The sequence below is a fragment of the Nestor notabilis genome, unplaced genomic scaffold (assembly GCF_000696875.1).
Source record: "Nestor notabilis isolate BGI_N333 unplaced genomic scaffold, ASM69687v1 scaffold2761, whole genome shotgun sequence".
In the NCBI taxonomy this organism is placed as follows: Eukaryota; Metazoa; Chordata; class Aves; order Psittaciformes; family Psittacidae; genus Nestor; species Nestor notabilis.
Window position 1 is genome coordinate 27,965 of NW_009913207.1, and position 12,680 is coordinate 40,644.

Here is a 12,680-nt window from a genome sequence, read left to right on the forward strand (position 1 = left end):
GTGCAGCCTCTCGTCTCTCCACACAGATCTCCTCTGGAAGACCTGGGTCCAGTGGAGGAGTGGTTTTTGTGATGAAGCAATTCCTTCATTTCAGTTAGAAACATTTTTGGGTTTGTCCCTCACCATTTATATACAAAGGCTGCTATACCTAAATACTAAAAGCAGACACAGTAGAAGAGGCACGTGTTAGCCTCCTCTACTAGACTCACCCTTGCTGAATACCACTTTGTATCAACAGCAATGTCTGTTGATGACACTTCCTTTGCAGTTCATGTTAAGTGAGTGGTCTGACAGTGAAAGCTGTCAAGTCATCACATGGCAGGGATGAGAACGTGGTGTGAGCTTTCTTGATTCCGTTCTGTCAGGAAGGCTCTTGGATTTGGACAGTTGTGGCATTATATCATGGGAATAGGGGAGCTTTGGGTTTGAAGATAACTTAGAATTTAATGGTTTTGATGATGACTGGTTCGTTATCTAGAATGAAAGTGGTAATTAAGTCAATTGTCATGTTTTCAGGTTATTTTAAAGTGCTCTGTCTCTTTCACTTTGTGATGTTTGATTATAAATAATGAGTTCTTTTCAGTCATATGTTATCCTTGCATAATGCTATGGGCCTCGTTTCCGAAACAGCTGTATTTTGGGCATATCATTGCATAAAGCGCCAACAGATTTAAAGTAGTTTGGTGGACTTCTTGGTATTCATAATAATGTAACACCTTTGCAGGTTCTTGCCACTGTGTTCTCCTGGGGCTTGAAGCTTGCTTTCTTTTCCTCCTTTCTGAACAGTAAGCTCAAATCTCTCCAAAATAATATAATAAGCATGTTTTGCATGAGGACCCACTCACACTGAATGCAGAATAGCCTCAGTGTTGAATGCCTCAGACCCATGTTCTGTAGCACTGCAAAATGTTTGATTAATTTTGTGGAAGCTGTATGAAGGCACGTATGTAATATCAGAATTTCATCTCCACGTTTGCAAATATAGCATCTCCAAATTTCTCTGTGCTGGGGTTCTTTATTTCCTTTTGCTCTATCTTGGAAGATGACAGGACTACTAAAGCGTTTATTGCTTCTGAGCCAGGGTAATATTAAATACATTTGGTTACATGCTTTGCATATGTAAACATGTCAGATTGGTGGTATCCTCTGTCCTGTTTGCTTCCACCAGCACACCCATTCCTGATGTGCATGCAAAGTTCAATGCATACTTTGCAAACTGGCTGAGGTAGTGCATGTAATTTATGTCTATGTGACATTTTGCACCATGCCGTTGATTATCCCATGCACCTAAGTGAGGCTATTACACTGTCTCTTGTTATGGCTTATGTATGTGAAGAATAGAGAGGCCCAAAGAGTTTTTTGGCACGGACTAACTAGGGATTACTAACTCTACATGGGTTATCTGGACAGTCAAAACCACTAATTTAAATACACTATTTCAAACTTAAGGCCTGCAGTCTTCATTTGGTAAACATTTCCATTAAAAGTGAAACTATTTACAGGCCTGGTTCTGCTTACATTGAATTCACTAAGGAAAACCAGCTGACTCTAGAGATGCCATGTAACCAAATCTGAGTGGCGTTGGTCTTTCTGGCCTGCATCACTTTACTTAACAAAACTTGTCCTTTGTCTAGTGTTAAAATAGGAGTCAATAAATATTGCTTTGTGAAACAGAATTGACATTGAATTTGTCAGATGGCTTGAAGTTGAATGAACCGACTGCTCTTAGTTAAGAGCACTTTGAAGAGGTCTGAGTTTAAAAAATATTCAGCTTTTCATTCATGTTAAATACAAAATTACCCATTAAAATTGAATTTTAAAAATTAACACTTTACAGGAGAGAGAGTTATTTGTGTATGTGACTGTTCAGGAATTAAATTGGGAAAAAGCCATCTCTCTTGAAAGTACAATACTATTTTATTTCTGACATGTAAAAATCAGTGTGAAGTGCAGTTATTAAAATTTCCATACATCAGGCAGTTTAGTGACAATGCTAAGATTTTTTTAGAACTTTTTTTCTGTAAGTGCTGAAACATTACAGATCCAAGGCCTGAAAAATAATGATTTTGAAAGTAATTTGACTGTACAGATGTGAAAGTAGAACCAACATCTGATCAGTTGTCTTCCCACAATACTTCATCTTAACGATCTGTTTTAATTTAGTTAACTGTTGCAGTGTAATGCAGTGTAATTGCTCCAAATTTTTTTCTTTTTCTTCTTGAATTTCTAGTGGACTTCAACCCATTACTTATTTTATGTGCTTTATCTTGGATTTCATTTTCGTATACACTGATTTTAACTGCCTATAGACCTCTTCTTCAAACTGGTTCAGTAATATTAATAACCTGTTTAGGTTGAAAATTCAAGTTAGCCTTGCTTTACACATAGGCTGGGAAAGATGCCTGTTTCAGTTCCCTCAAAAGAAAGCTGTGCATGTCTACAGGGTTAGTATTTCACAATACAGAGACCAGCACTGTCAGTAGCATAAATTATATTGGCAGTTCTCTGAAACCTTTTACTTCTCTGTTGCAGCTTCTTTTCTAAGCTCACAGTGTCTCTTCAGCCTCCTCTAAGCAGAGAGCAAACCTGTCTCCTCTCAGGGCTCCAGAGGTACTTTTTTTTTCCCCTGCCTTCTGTTTCTTTCCCAGTTTGTATTTATCTGGTGAGCACAAATGAACTGCATGTCTTGTGGCAAAGCACAAGCCTGGAGCTGCGAAAGCCTGTTTTCTGGCTAGAGAAATATAGAGTGTAAAATTGGAGTAAGCCCAAAAATATTTTTGTCTAAGATAAGGCCTTTCTGGCCATTGTTTGTCATTTGTGCTGACAGGGCAAAAGAAGTTCAAGCTTAAAATAAGCTTGACTGGAAAATCCTTTCTGAATTTCCTTTTCTGCTTTTTTCTGAAGATATTAATTTTTCATCTCTGTTTTTTTTTAGCTTCGGCAAACATTTCTTTTGCACTCATTTCATTTTTCACCAGTTACGCAAGAATTCAACCTCCAGATTCATAATTAAAGTTCACGGTATTCAATTCCCATTTAAAATGATACTGCAGTATTAATTTTGCACATACAGAAGAGATTTGTTTTCTACAGTTGGTTACTTGACTCTGAAGCAAAAAGAGAATTAAATTTGAATGTTAGAATTCCTCTTCTCAAGACAGTTTCTGTCAACATTTGTATGCTTGACTGTGCCACACACATCAGTGCTGGAGGTGTGCTGTGCATTTAACTATGCACTCCATACCCTAATTTAGCCTGACATTATGCTTTGACTCATCACGTTAGATTAGGTACACTGTGTGTGTCCATACATGAAAGGAAGTTTTTGTGCCATACAGATCAGAGGAGTTGGTGTTAAACGTTCTATGTGATCTTGGTGTTCAAGCTTCCTGGATTGGTGCAGTGACCTCGCACCGAAGGAAATAAATCAGCAGCACACTAATGACATGTTCTTCTTTCTAGGCAAGCTGACACAGGGGCCTTGAGGGAAAACCCAAGGGAGAAGAGGGATCAGCTGGACCAGAATTTAGGTGTCAAGTGGAAAGCATCTGTCAGACCTTTGCATGCGCAAGAGCCTGCGGTTCTGCCTCACGAGAGTCGGGGGAGGTCTGGGACGTTGCCTAGTGATTACCGATACCCTCAGGAAAACGTGAACGAGAAGAGCAAAGATCATAGCCTGCCTCATCTCCCCTGTGCCGAGCCACAGACCTTGCACGAGAACCACTCCTCTCTGTCCCGGGGCAAAGGAGACGAAAACCATAGGGTAGAGCCAGTGCTGCTGAACAAGAAGCGTGGACCTGCTCCTCAGAGGCCACCACCACCTAAAAGAGATAAATACAGGCGACCAGATAATCCTGCTCCGTCACTCAGCACATCTTCTGAATCTCTGCTGGTAGCACCCAGCCGGCCCTTTCCATCCTCGTCCCCCAGCTCCGCCGAAGTATTTGCCAGTCACTCCTCTCTCTGTCAGAGTCCTGCGACTTTCAATGGAAAATTGAAGAGTGCTAATCCACAGCAGCTCCCGCAAGCGTCATCCACAGAGAATGTTTGTCAGCACTTAGAAGAAAAAACGCACCTTAAGTCCGAGTCTGTTTTATCTTCGAAGTATCGGTATCTTCAAAAACCTGGCATGGAGACATCAAGGTCCCCTTCTCCTCAGTTTGCACCACAGAAGCTCACTGATAAACCTCCTGTGTCCGTACAGGATGAGAACCCAGCCAGGTACTAAATGTAACTCCTTTACTAATTTATTAACACTTTTTGCCGAGTTAGACCTTATTAATGGCTGATTGTTAATTTTCTTTACTAAAAGCACATCCTTTGCGCTTATTAATCATGAGCCATGACAGCATGTCGTAAAGAGACCTAAGACTTGTGTGAAATTTGTACCATTAAGGTCCTTCAACTGGTCTGTGGTTTCTTTAGTTGACGCTGATCAGGTATTAACAGCTGGTAGTCAGTAGAAAATGAAAGGGATGGATTCGAATGGATTTGCCTTTATAAGTCTGGGTGAAATCAGAAGATTCCCTGTCATCATTTCCCCTACCCAAGCCTGTATATAAATACGAGTTGTTGCAGGGACAAAGCAGATGTGGGAAGGGAAGCTGTATCCTTTGTGAGAACATCTGTTTTAAAGTGCACGCAATAAGGTACACTGCCAAATCATGACTGTTTTCATGTTTCTTTTTCAATGAAATGTGGCACTCCAGGTAGTCTGCGGAGGGGTCCACAGCACTGTTTGTGTTGAGATGGGCTGAAGATTCCGCGGGAGAAATTCAGTCCTTTCCCAGGCTAGATAGAATTAGACAAAACGACTGAAATTGATTTCTGTGTCTGCCATATGCTGCTAGTATGGTAAAACGTTATTCTCCCAGAAGATAGCAAACTCTTCCAGGAAGCTCAGGAATCTTTTCATAAATCTTTTGGCACAACAATTTATAGTTAAAGAATGAAAATAAAGCCTCCAAGCTGAATGAACACAGAGGTTGCTTCTCTGAGCAAAAGTAGTTAGAGTAAGTTTTTTCTACTGTAATGTAAGTAGCTGAATAGATTCAATTATGCTGTTTTCCAGTGTGCCTTATGACATAGAAAACATGAATTACTTTTTTTCCTGAACATGCCATGGCAGGGGTGTTGGAACTAGATGATCATAAGGTCTTTTCCAACCCAAATCATTCTATGATTCTATGTTTTTCCTCTTGTAACCAGAGGAGAAATGTGACATTTCATTCTGCAGTGTTTTTAACATGAAGTAATACAATTTACTGTGAAAAGTGCTATGTATCATGTGAACCCTAGCATCTCTGTGCAAAGGTAGATGACAGTAATGACTTCCTTAATGTATTTCTTTGACTTCTTTAACATATTGCTTTATGAATAGATGCTAAGGTTGCATAGAAATCTAATTGTGTTTGTTCTTCCTTTGTACTCAGCTTTAATGAAGTGAGCACTAAGGTGTACCTAATTGTATGCCCATATCTGAATGATAATACACTTACCCTGCAAATCTTTTGTTACCGTTTAAAATTCTTAAGCCCAGACAGCTCTTGCTTGTGCACAATGTATTGTCCTCAGCTAATAATTACATTACTCAATAAAACAGGTAAGGCAAAAATGGAAAGACGTGCAGGACATGCGGGCCATACCTCTGAACCTTTATATGGCATTTATTTCATATGAGAAAAATATGTCCAGTAGACTTATCTTAATACGCAGTTAATTAGATTTGGCTTATTGCTTCTATTGACTCCTTGCATGTGAGCTTTTGGACATGCCAATTTGCATGCTGTGGGCATCTAATGTTTGATGATGTCAGCGTGTAACTATTTACTTTTCTTTAAGAAAGGTGTCTGGTTGATGAGCAGGATAAACTGAGTGCGGTAGGGTTTCCTGCAGCGTTTTAGGTAGAACAATGCAGTGTGAGGAAATGCTAGTGGTGTGCAGAACCCGGCTGTTTCCCAAGATGGCTGTTTAGCAATAATAAAAGAGTGCATCAGTAGATGTGCATCAATAGATTTGCAGTAAACCTATACTCAGGTCAAGGAGTGACTGTGCTCGTGGTTAAGTAAAGCTTTGTAGTGGCAACAAGCAGAATTGCTTCAAAACAAAATTTCATGCCACAGTTCCACAAGTGGAAAACCTTCAGAAATGAGGAGGATAGTAACTACAGAAACAGGATTTCTGAAGCACCTGGCGTTGAACTGTCTTTGCTCTGACTGCAATCAGTTGACTTGATGATGCCTTAAGTATCTGGAAAATCTTTTACTAGGCTGAAAGGAATGTACTTGGTGTTTCAGAACAGATGCCAGGCATTTTAGGTAAAGAATTGCGGTCAGCTCATTTCTTCTCTTCCAGTTGCCCCCCACAGACTTATGCATGCATGCATTTCCCTCAAATTCAAAAATGTGTTCTTCCTTACAGTCTGGTGGAGTCCAAAAGGTGTGGGCTTTACTTAAAAACAAGCAAAAGAAAGCGTCAGGGCAGAGGCTGCAGGCAGGAGGAGAGCCCCTGTCTGCAGGCAGGGAGCTGGGGCTGGGCAGCAGACACAGGAGTGGGCTCTTTAAAATGACAGATGCCTTGATTGAAAACATCCAGCCGAATGGGAGTGGTGGGGTTCAACATGGGCTGGAAAACCTGCCCCAAATGTTGGATCAGTATCAAAGCATGTCTGCAAAGCATGTGGGGAAAGCAAATACCTATTGGGAAGCTGCACGTTTATTTGTAAGCAAATGTATCTTTCAGTGTACAATAGAACTTCTGAAAAATATGAAGTCAAACAGATTTTGCTATCCCAACAAAAGAAAAGTACAGCACAATAAAGTATAAGTTTATTTTTAAGAAAAGTGACACACCCATTCTTAGAGGAAAAGGGCCATAGTATGTCTTGGTCACTTATCTGAAAGGCAACAAGCTACCCAGCCAGATGAAACCAGATACTTCAGCTAGCAGGCAATATTCATTCACTTGCTGTAGAGCTTCCAAACCCACAGTATGACAATAATTTTATACTTTCTGCAAACTCAGAACCACCAAACCAGACTTTAGTTTCTTATATGGTTTACGTACAATACAGATGTTTCAGTAATGTTAACATGTTACTGTCCAATTTAAAAATCTAATCCTCTTTGAATAGCTTTCCTGTCTGAACGTCCAAGTTGGCCGTTTGTGCTACACAGTCCAGAATTTGTGCTGTAAGCTTCCCTTAAAAGCAGTATCCAGAATTGTGTGTTACACTCTCCAGAGGCTGTTTTTTCTTCTTTAAGTAGAAAAGTAGGACATTATGGTGGTATCTATTGAACTTGTGTATCTTGTGTGAAATTTTACAAATACAGGGGGGTTTTGTTTTTAGGGTTTTTTTTGGTTGTTTGGGGTTTTTTTATCATATAATTAAGTTTTGAATTTTTTCCAGGAGTGATTTACTTGCTATTCTTGTAGCTCAGCAAAGGCCTAGCCTGCAGGATGCTTCTATCTGCTCTGTTGTCACTTCCCTTGGAAGAGTTGGGAATTAATGTGGGACTATCACAAACTCCCCAGGCAGCTAAGCTGCATGTTAGGCCAAAAGCTGAGGCCACTGTTGGATCTGTGTGAGGCACTGAGATTTGAGCTTGAGACGTGTTTTCCTCTGTATGTGTGGCCGCAAAGGGGTAAAACGCAGTTCAGCGGCACTCCCTCAAATCTGGGTCCTGGCTGCTGAGATTGAACCTTAGTGTTCATGGAAACAACCAGAAGTCCAGTATAACATGCGTGGGCAGAAAAGGAAACATGCACATTTAGGGTTTGACATACACAGATTCCATTACCTAGATCTCTTATCTACCTTTTTTTTATATTTGGGCTTCCCTTATGATTAGATCGGGTAAGAATTGAAAGGTAAGGCTCTTCAGAATTGAAAGATAAGGTTATTCCATTTCTAACTATGACTTTTCCTTCTTTTCCAGAATTGAAAGGGTTATAGACAACAATACTACAGTGAAAATGGTTCCTATCAAGATAGTTCATTCTGAGAGCAACGCAGAGAAGGAAAGTCGGCAAAGTCTTGTCAGTACTATGGAGCCTCCTGCTTTACCTAGTGGTTTGGAAAAGGACCAAATTAAAACACTTAGCACTTCTGAGCAATCCTATTCACGATTCTGTGCTTACACCAGGCAAGGTGTAGAGCCGGAGCCAGAAGCCAGAACCAAACCAGCTGACCCTCAACCAGCTGAAGAACCTGGGAGCAACTTGAAGGACAGCAGTGCTGCCACACCAGCAGTCAGCTATGTAAAGGCCAAAGAGAAGACCTTTGAAGACTGGAAGTCAGAGGAGCTAGCCAGAGAGATTGTGGGAAGAGATAAATCTCTTGCAGACATACTAGATCCTAATGTGAAAATAAAAACAACAATGGATCTGATGATTGGTATATTCCCTAAAGATGAACACCTCCTAGAAGAAGCTCAACAGCGCAGGAAACTCCTGCCGAAAGTTCCTTCTCCAAAAATTTCAGAGGAGAAGTGAGTATTACAAGTAGGCCTTGTAAGCTGCTGTCCAAAGGGTATCAGTTTTCCTAGGGGGGTGAAGGCGAGGATCTTCCTGCTGTTGAGGTTTGGGGCTTTTCTGAGACTTTTCTGTTAGAATTACAGTCAAGCGTAATACTTCTAAGTAACTCGTAATGACAGAAAGAGAACAATGTTGCAGAATATGAAAAGTTTCCTCTAAGGTCTCCTTGAAAACTATTTGTGTGAGAACTTAATTAACTTCCTCCATTTCATAGTGATTAGATACTTTACCGAGATCGTCTGGCCTAGTAACTGGATAAAGAAGGAAAAATATTTTACCCTTGTTTACATGATGAAACTTTAAAAGGACAGCTTGAAGCGGGCTTGAGACATCTGGAAGTGAATGAGAACAAAGAAAAGATTTAAGTTCCATTGAAGTCTATCCATGTTGATGTTCTGTGGGTCTTTCGTTTTCTTGATATGAGTTACCTAATTAAGTTGTAGCCTTCTCATGAAGTTCATATATGATACCATAATCAGAAAGATAAATACTTAGGTCGTAGTATGCCACATTTGGAAGTCTGAAGGGATACTTTCTATGACACTGAGGTCTTTGTACCACTTGGAAAAATGTAACTACATTTTGTTTCCAGCTGAGGGATCTTGGGTCCATTTCGCTCATTGTAATGGTGAAAGGTCTTCTGCCACTACTTCAGTTTTAGCTTTTGATGGGCATGTGCTGAGTTCAAATTTCCTTCACAACCAGTTTTTATTTATCCTATTTAATGAGGTAATGGCTTTCTGTTGAACCCCCTGCTTGCTTGGTGAAATGATGGCTCTAAAAGGTTGTCCTTTCTTTGCAGTGACTAGGATGTCAAGGCAGTTAATGAAAGTTTTGACTTTTTACCAGGAAAGAGGAGCAGAGCGCACCGTCTGCCATATCCCTGACAACCAATTCTACTTACTACAGCACATCTGCACCAAAGGCAGAGCTGCTGATTAAAATGAAGGACATGCAGGAGCAGCAGCAGCAGAGTGAGGAAGATTCTGAGGAGGAGCTGGATCATGACTTATCAGAAAAGAAGGTAAAAGACATTTCAAAAGTGTAATGAGAGGCTCTCATTTGCATACATTTCACTAGCTGTGAATTTGCTAGGTAAACACCCTTAAATAAAAGGCTTTTTAGATATTAAAGACCACTTGGAAAATCAGCCTGGATTGGTTGAGGGGGGAGATGGGGGGGCGAGGAGGTTGGACAGGGAAGAGTGTTATATGTCCAACTGTGAATTTGCTTTTTGCAGCTTGAGGCATGTTGTGGAAGGTCCCAAGGGGAGAAGTTCTGGGGAGGTTACTTTCAAATACTGTTTTCCATTTGAGATTCTGGTATATTTCTCTCACGTGCTATGTACAGGAGTGAAACACGAGTGCTTATGTATTCCACTGGTGGTGATTTTAGTTCGATATCTTTTAAATTTAGAATTTAGGTCCAGGATTTGGGTTTGTCATGAGAGAGAAGGAACACACATGGCTACACACCTTACCCCCTCTCCCCCGACTTTCCTTTTTATTTTTTTTTTCTTCATTTGGTTTGTCACTCATGAAAACACCTTGCTCTCTACTTCTCCTACCACCCAAATTAATAACTGTAGTCGTGGGAGATAGTTAATCAGCTTGGTGTATTCGGTGGAAGATACCCTTCACAAGGGAGGCATTCTTCTCAGCTCTCTCCGTTTCTCCCTTTCTCTCTCCATTCTCTGTCCATTCTCTTCACTTTTTCTCTCTAATTTCTCCTTTCTCTCTCTGCTTTCTCTCTCTCCTTTCTCTGACCTTTATCTCTCCTTTTGCGCTCTCCGTCTCTTTTCTTTCTTCTCTTTCTTCTCTCTTTTGTCTTTCTTCTCCTTTTCCTCTCCTTCTCCGTTTTTCTTTTGTCTTCTCTGTCTTCCCTCTTCTATCTTCTCCCTTTCTTCTCCCTTTCTCTCAGCTTTCCCTCCTCTTTTTCTCGTCTTCCATTATCTTTCCCTCGCTTTTCCCTCACGTCTCTTGTCTTTGCCTCATCTTTCCCTTATCTTTCTCTCGCCTTTCCCTCGTCTTTCCCTTGCATGTGCCCCGCCTTTCTCTATTCTGTCCCTTGCATTTACCTCCATTTCCCATCTTTCCATTATCTTTCCCTTGCTGTTCCCTCTCATTCATCCCCATCTTTTGGTGTTTTATTTCTGATTTAAGGTCAAGGTAATCTCCATGGAACTAGGGGAACTTCTTCATGAAGTTCAACAGGGTCAAGTGCAAGATCCTGCGCCTGGGGTGGGCAATCCCAAGCACAAATACAGGCTGCGCAGAGGGTGGATTGAGGGCAGCCCTGAGAAGGGCTTGGCAATGTTGGTTGGCATGAGCCGGCACTGTGCTATTGCAGCCCAGAAAGCCAACCAAATGCTGGGCTGCATCAAAAGAAGGATGGCCAGCAGGTTGAGGTGATTCCTCCTCTCTACTCTGTTCTCTTATAAGACCTCACCTGCAGTACTCTTTCTTCTTTCTTTCTTCCTCTCCTTTCTGTCTCCTTCCTTGCTTCTTCCTTTCTTATTTTTTTCTCTCTTCTTCTTTCTTCTTTATTTTGTCTCTCTTCTTTCTTCTCTTTATTCTTCTCACTTTCTGCTCTCTTCTCCTTTCTATCTCCTTTCTGTATTTCTTCTTCTTTTCATTTTTTCTCTTTCTTTTCTCTTCTGTCTTCCCTCTTTCTTCCCTGTTTCTTCTCTTTTCTCCCTTGCTTCTCCTTTCTCTCTCTCTTCTCTCTCTTCTTCCTTCTGTTTCTTCTCTCTTCTCTGTCTTCCCTCTTCTCCCTTTCTTTCTGGATTCTCTCTCCATTCTCTCACCACTTGTTCTCTCTCCTTTCGCCTTTCTCTCTGCTTTTTGTCCCTCCTTTTGCTGACCTTTATCTCTCCTTTTTCTCTCCTTTGTCTCTCCTTTTGTATTCTCCTTTAGTGCTCTCATTTCACACTCTTTATTGTGAATGTGCAGACACATTTTCTTCTATCTTCTGTTCTTTCCCTGCCTTATTTCTATTCTATTTCTTCTCTCTTCTGTCTTCTGTCCTCCCTCTTTCTTCCATTTCTTCTTTTTTCTCCCTTACTTCTCCCTTACTTCTCTCTTTTTTCTTTCTTCTCTGTTCTCTTTCTTCTCTCTCTTCTGTTTCTCTCTTCTCTGTCTACCCTCTTCTCCCTTTCTCTCTCTGTTCTCTCTCCATTCTCTCCGCTTATTCTCTCGCCTTTCGCCTTTCTCTCTCTGCTTTTTCGCTCTCCTTTCTCTGACCTTTGTCTCTCCTTTTGCACTCTCCTTTTGTGCTCTCCTTTCACACTTTTTATTGTGAACGTGCAGACGCATTTTCTTCTTCTTTTTCTCTGCCTTCTTTCTATTCTATTTCTTCTTTCTTCTCTCTCTCTTCCCTCTCTCTTCCCTCTCTCTTCCCTCTCTCTTCCCACTCTTCTCCCACTCTTCTCCCACTCTTTCAGCTTTCCCTCCTCTTTTTCTTGTCTTTCCCTCATCTTACCCTTGTCATTCTTTCATTTTTCCCTCATGCTAACCCTAACAGTCGCCTGTGCCTCACCTTTCCCTATCCTGTCCCTCTACTTTTCCTCGTCTTTCTCTGGCCTTTCCCTCACCTGTCCTTCGTCTTTCTGCTATCCTGTCCCTCTTCTATACTTCTCCTTTCCTTCATCATTCCGTTATCTTTCCCTTGCCTTTCCCTAACCAGTGCCTCACCTTTCCCTTGTCTTTCCGTTATCATTACCTTGCCTTTCCCTTGCCTTTCTATTGCTTTTCCCTATACTGTCCCTAATCTTCCCTTCATCTTCCCTAGTCTTTCTGTTATTGCTCCTTCGCCTTTCCCTCTTCTTTTCTTCTTCTTTCCCTTGCCTTTCCCTCACACGTCTCTCACTTTTCCCTCGTCTTTCTGTTATCTTTCCCTCCCATTTCCCTATACCATCCCTCGCCTTTCTCTCATCTTTCCCTCATCTTTTAGTTATTATCCCTCACTTTTCCCTATCTTGTCCCTTGCCCGTCTCTCGTTTGTCCCTCTCGTGTCCTTCACCTTTCCATCTCCTTTCCCTTGCATTTCCCTCACCTTTCTCTGTCTTGTCCCTTGGCTTTATCTTGTCTTTTCTCTCATCTTTCCCTCATCTTTCTGTCATCTTTCCCTCTCCTTTCCCTCTCTTT

General features: G+C 41.2%; 1 protein-coding gene across 1 annotated transcript in view; it reads left to right on the forward strand.

The window, feature by feature from the left end:
- SHROOM2 (shroom family member 2) overlaps window positions 1-12,680 on the forward strand; it is a 52,589-nt gene that overhangs the window by 26,293 nt on the left and 13,616 nt on the right. Inside the window, exons 5-7 of the mRNA XM_010023082.1 lie at window positions 3,463-4,221; window positions 7,938-8,489; window positions 9,385-9,559. Of these exons, the coding sequence (XP_010021384.1) occupies window positions 3,463-4,221; window positions 7,938-8,489; window positions 9,385-9,559 (1,486 nt within the window). The remainder of the gene's footprint in view (window positions 1-3,462; window positions 4,222-7,937; window positions 8,490-9,384; window positions 9,560-12,680) is intronic.